Consider the following 6,486-nt stretch of genomic DNA (forward strand, 5'->3'; position numbering starts at 1 on the left):
AGCTAAGTATAATGGAGTACCTCCTGAAGCTATTAAGTTAAGGCTATTTCCTTTTTCTTTAAAAGGAGATGCCAAGACTTGGTTGCGAAGTTTGCCTTAAGGTTCCATTACCACATGGGACCAAATGACTCAGAAATTTTTAAACAAATATTTTTTCCTACTAAAACCACAAAGTTAAGACAAGACATCTCTAATTTATTGTAGACTAACACTGAGTCAGTTTATCGAACTTGGAAAAGATTAAAAGCAATGTTAAGAAAATGCCCACACTATGACATTCCTGAACATATGCAATTGTATATTTTTTATCACGGGTTAAAACCCTCTTCTAGAAATGTGATTGATGCAGCTGCAGGAGGTTCTGTAACGGGAAAAACCACGGAGGAAGCATTGCAAATGTTGAACGATATTTATGAGAATGCCATCCAATGGCCATCTAAGCGTGTAATCATCAAGAAGACTGCTACGGTTCATCGGGTTGATGCTTTAAATACACTAACACAACAAATTATTTCTTTGGCACAAAAGTTTGAATCTTTTTCGGGTGAATACATAACAACCAAGCCAGTCTGAGGCTTGTGACATGTGTGGAGGAAACTATCTGAACCACAAATGTCAAGCAACCAATCATAATGATGAACATGCCCATTCTGTCGGTTATAAATAATGTATAAATTATGATTAAAGTTGCGTAAATTTTGTATAAATATTTTATTTGAACCCACTTGACAACTACTATTTTACGACTAAAGTTATGTACTTCTAAGATTGAACTCGTTTGCACAAAATCCTGGGTCCGCCACTGATTATAAACTGTACCCTTTTGGGAGTCCAATGGCACAAAAGCATCTAGGATTTCAATGGAGCAATCCAAATGGTGCAGAGAACTCTCAAAGCTTCCAGAAGCAACAAGTACAAGGTCCGTCGGGATACCAGAATCAGAACCGTGGGCAACCAAACAACAGACCTTATCAACAAGCAGGGTTATATCAGCAAAGGCCTCAACAAGCTCATTCAAGTCTTGATGACCTTTTGTATAAGTACATTAAGTTCACTGATAAAAAGATGGAAAGTCAGGGTTTAGCCCTAAAACATCTGGAAATTCAATTAAGCCAATTGGCAACTCTTGTGTTAGAAAAGATTCAAGGTCCCTTGCCACGCAATATAGAGAAAAATCCAAAGTAGCACCTTAAGGACATCACCTTACGATCAGGTAAGGAGCTTGATGAACCTTATGCAGACCAGTCAGAACAACAAGTAAACAACGGTAAGAATGTTGAAATACCTTCTGAACTATCTGAAGAGAAAGAAGTGAAGAAAAAAGAAGAAAATAATATTAAAAAATTGACTGATTTCCCTGTGACAATTCCATTTCCAAAAACAATGAAAAGACAAAAGCTTGATAATCAATTTTCAAAGTTTTTGGAGATTTTAAAGATTTTAAAACAAATTCACATTAATATTCCTTCCACTGATGCTTTGTTGCAAATGCCTTCTTTTGCCAAATTCCTAAAAGAAATTTTGTCAAGTAAAAGGAAATTGGAAGAAGTTTCTGTGGTGATGCTTATTGAAAAATGCAGTGCTATACTTCAAAATAAGCTACCACAAAAACTTGGTGATCCAGGTAGTTTTACAATTCCATGCACTTTGGGAGGAGTATATTTTGAAAAAACACTTTGTGATTCTGGAGCTTCAATTAACTTGATGCTATTTTCTATCTTTAGAAAATTAAATCTTGGTGAAATGAAAGACATAGTGTTTCTCTTCAGTTTACAGATCAAAGTACTAAAAAACCTAAGAGAATAATTGAATATGTGCTCGTAAGAGTAGATAAGTTTGCTTTCCCTGTAGATTTTATAGTACTTGAAATGAAGGAATGTCCCGATAAACGAATTATTTTGGGTAGACCATTTCTTACCACAGGTAGAGCAATCATAGATGTCCATCAAGGACAACTAATTTTGAGAGTTGATGAAGAAAGAGTCATTTTTGATATGCAAAAGATATTAAGATTTTCAAGAGATGAGACATCATCTTCGTGTTTTTCGATTGACATGCTTAATTATCTTACAAATGAATTTAAAGACGATCAATTAATTCCAGACTCAATGGGAAGATGTTTGGCCAAATGTGGCACCATACAATACGATGATCCTATCATCAGAAGAGAAGCCGAAATACTAGAAAAAGATTCTGAAGATGTAGAGATGTAACTTGAACAAGTTCAACCAAAAATTGAACTCAAAGTTCTCCCATCTCATTTAAAATATGTTTATCTTGAGGAAGAATTATTTCTAGTAATTATTTCATCTTCTCTTACTGTAGGACAAGAAGAAAAACTGATTGAAGTGTTAAAAACACATAAAGGAGCCTTGGGGTGGACTATAGAAGATATCAAAGGGATTAATCCAGATGTTTGTACGCACATAATCCTCATGAAAAATAGCTACAAGCCAATAGTCCAGCCCCAAAGGAGATTGAATCCAGCAATGCAGGAAGTAGTAAAAAAAGAGATCGTAAAACTTTTGGCGGCAGATATTATTTATCCCATTTCAGACAGCCCTTGGATAAGCCCTGTTCAGGTAGTACCAAATAAAGGAGGTATGACGGTCATAAAAAATGAAAATAATGAACTCATACCTACCAGGACTGTCACAAGGTGGAGAGTCTATATTGATTACATACGTCTCAATGATGCCACTAGAAAAGATTATTTTTCTTTACCATTTATTGATCAAATGTTAGAAAGAATTGTAGGATATGATTTTTACTGTTTTCTTGATGGCTATTCAAGGTATAACCAAATACCAATTGCACCTGAAGATCAGGACAAGACAACTTTCACATGTCCTCATGGAACATATGTCTATAGGAGAATGCCATTTGGTCTATGCAATACCCCTACTACATTTCAGCGTTGCATGTCAACAATTTTTTCTGACATGACTAAACAAATTCTTGAATTTTTTTTGATTGATTTTACACTCTTTGGCAAAACATTTGAGGATTGTCTTCACCACTTGACCTTAGTCCTTAAGAGATGTGAAGAGACAAACTTAATTCTTAATTGGGAAAAATATTATTTTATGGTTACTGAGAGAATTCTTTAGGACATAAAATCATTGCTAAAGGGATAGAAGTTGATAAGGCTAAAATTAATCTTATAGCAGGATTACTCCCTCCCACAACTGTTAAAGGCATTAGAAGCTTTCTAGGTCATGCAGGTTTTTACAGACGGTTCATAAAAGACTTTTCAAAGATTTCAAAATCGTTGACTAACCTCTTGATGAAAGATATTAAGTTTGATTTTCCAAGTGATTGTTTGAAAGCATTTGAGACCCTTAAGGAAAAACCACCTCTGTAGTTGTGTCCCCAGACTGGAATCAACCTTTTAAGGTCATGTGTGATGCTAGTGATACAACACTTGGAGTTGTTTTAGGCCAGAGAAAGGATAAGATCTTTTGTCCTATTTACTATGCTAGTAGAACAATGAATGAGGCTCAACTAAATTATACCACAATAGAAAAAGAGTTACTAAGGTCACTGTTTTTACTGATCATGCAGCTTTAAAATACCTCTTAGCAAAGAAAGATGCTCGACCTAGATTGCTAAGATGGATTTTAGTTCTACAAGAATTTGACCTTGAGATAAAAGACAAAAAAGGAACAGAGAATCAAGTAGCTGACCATTTGTCTAGATTAGAAAATCATCTCTTGAGTTTAGCAAAATAAAGGAAGAATTTCCTGATGAACACATTTTCTCAGTTAACTCAATTGTGACTCAACCACCCTGGTTTAGAGATATTACAAACTACTTGGTTGGAAAGTAGACAATCCAATATCTCTCTTACCAGCAAAGAAAAAATCTTACATCTGATGCAAAGTATTATTTGTGGAATGAACCTTGTTTAAAACTTATGCATATAATATCATTAGAAGATGTGTGCCTGAAGAAGAGATGAACAAAATTTTATATCATTGTCATGATGGAGCAATTCAAGGTCATTATGCAGCAAATCGAACAGCCTTTAAAGTTTTGGAAGCTGGATTTTTCTAGTTGACTCTCTTTAAAGATGCCCGAGCATATGTTGCACAATGTGACATGTGTCAGAGAACATGTAACACTACTAAGATAGATGAGATGCCATTACAATCAATACATGTATGTGAAATATTTGATGTTTGAGGAATAGATTTCATGGGTCCTTTTTCTTCTTCTCATTCTTTTGAATATATCCTTGTGGCTGTGGATTATGTGTCAAGATGGGTTGAAGCCATCCACACAAAGAAAAATAATGCTCGAACTGTGTGTAATTTTCATAAAAAAATATTTTTACCAGATTTGGCACACCACGAGTAATCATTAGTGACCAAGGGACTTATTTAATGAATAGACAATTTTCTACTTTGCTGACAAAATATGGTGTGACTCATAAAATAGGAACACCATATCATGCTCAAACTCATGAGCAAGTTAAAGTTTCCAACCATGAGTTAAAAAGAATTCTTGAAAAAACGGTTGGAATCTCAAGAAAAGACTGGACTTTAAAATTAGATGATGCATTATGGGCGTACCGAACGGCGTTCAAAATACCAATTGGAATATCCCCATATAGATTAGTCTTTGGGAAAGCTTGTCATTTTTCAGTTGAATTAGAACACAAAATTTTTTGAGCACTAAGAATATTAAACTTTGAATTAACCTCTGCTGGTAAAAATAGATTTTTTCAGGTTAATGAGTTGGAAGAAATGAGGTTGGAAGCCTATGAAAATGCAAAATGTTTTAAAGAAAATACAAAAAAATGGCACGACAATTTGATCCAATGATTTTTTTTTAAATCGGAGATCAAGTGCCTCTTTACAATAGTCGACTCAGGCTATTCCCTGAAAAATTAAAATCAAGGTAGATAGTTCCTTACAATGTGACAAATGTTACTCCATATGGAGCAATTGAAATCCAACAAATCAATGGAGGTGATAAGTTTAAGGTAAATTGTCAAAGACTAAAATTATACTTTGGAGGACATTTTGAGCAACATTCATCGGTCACTTTGATAGACTGATAAATTCCACAGGTAATAAGTCGAGCTCACGATATTAAACTAGTGACATATCCGTAGTCATTGAGGGTGAAGCAATGGAGCCTTATAAGTCCAACATGGATTTGGTAATTCAATGCTTAACCAATTAATCTAGTCAATATTCAGGTTATTGTACAACCAGAGCATCTCATGAAGGCCTCTACAAAAACAGAGTTACCTACACAGGAGGAACTCCATGGTGATCGGTATGCCTAAGTAAATGTTTGGTTAACCATTTAATGATTCAAGTCGAATACTGGTGTAACGACCCGATAGGTCGTTTTACTTTTTAGAATCCCATTCTCCTAAATAAGACTCTCCGTATGTACTTTTACTCTTTTATGACTTGCGGGGATGGTTAGTTTGGGATTTGGGATGGTTCGGGCTGAAATCGGAACACTTGGTTCCTTAAGTTGGTCTTAAAAGGCTAAGTTTGACTTCGGTCAACGTTTTGAGTAAACGACCTCGGAATCGAGATTTGACGGTTCTAATAGGATCGTATGATAACTTTGGACTTGGGCGTATGCTCGGGTCGGGTTTTGGATGATCCGGGAGCGTTTCGGTGCCTAATAGTGAAAGTTGGTTCTTTGAAGGTTGTTGAAGTTCTTTAAATTTGGTATGGAATAGGTTTTTGTGATATCAAGGTCCAAATGGAATTCCGAGACTGGTAATAGTTCCGTAATATCATTTAAAACTTGCACGCAAAATTTAGCGTCACTCCGAGTTGATTTGTTAGCAAGCGGACGCGCGAAAGTATTTTTAAAAGTTTTTTAGTTCATGAGTTAATCCATACGTTTTGGCATCCGATTCATGGTTTTTGATGTTATTTCATTATTTCGATCACTTGAGCGAGTTTGTATGATGTTGTTAGACTTGTGTGGGTATTTGGTGTGGAGCCCCGAGGGCTCGGGTGAGTTTCGGACGTTCGGGAGGATGAGAAAAACTTTAATTTTTCTGGTGTTTCTTGGCAGTTGTTGCAGGTCTCGCAAATGCGAGAATTTGTTCGCATTTACGAGGAAGGCTTCGCAATTGCGAAGAATTCTGACCTGGGCAGTGTTCGTATTTGCGACACTTTGGTCGCATTTACGATCTCAACAGTGTCCGCATTTGCGACTCCTTGGTCACATTTGCGACCTTGGCAGTAGAAGCCCAGGTTCTCATTTGCGATGGATTTATCACATTTGCGTCCTTCGCATTTGTGAACTAGGTGTCGCAAATGCGACATCTGAGACCTGTACACAACTCTATTAAATGCGGGACTTAGGCCATTTAGCTCATTTTCTTTCATCTCTTGGGCGATTTTGGAGCTCTTGGAAGGGGGGTTTTCACCTAGCACTTTGAGGTAAGTAATTTCTACACAACATGAGTTAAATACATAAATTATGGGTAGATTAATATTTTAAAAA

The 6,486-nt window shown here is 35.9% G+C and overlaps 1 protein-coding gene across 1 annotated transcript; it reads left to right on the forward strand.

Annotated features, from left to right (window-relative positions):
• The first annotated feature begins 834 nt into the window (after positions 1–834).
• LOC138905299 (uncharacterized) lies at positions 835–3,110 on the forward strand. The gene is made up of 3 exons (XM_070193811.1): positions 835–1,147; positions 1,241–1,624; positions 2,326–3,110. Exons 1-3 carry the CDS (start codon positions 835–837, stop codon positions 3,108–3,110), a joined length of 1,482 nt encoding a protein of 493 aa, XP_070049912.1.
• Positions 3,111–6,486: the final 3,376 nt, after the last annotated feature.

This window comes from Nicotiana tomentosiformis, chromosome 2 (assembly GCF_000390325.3).
Source record: "Nicotiana tomentosiformis chromosome 2, ASM39032v3, whole genome shotgun sequence".
Lineage (NCBI taxonomy): Eukaryota > Viridiplantae > Streptophyta > Magnoliopsida > Solanales > Solanaceae > Nicotiana > Nicotiana tomentosiformis.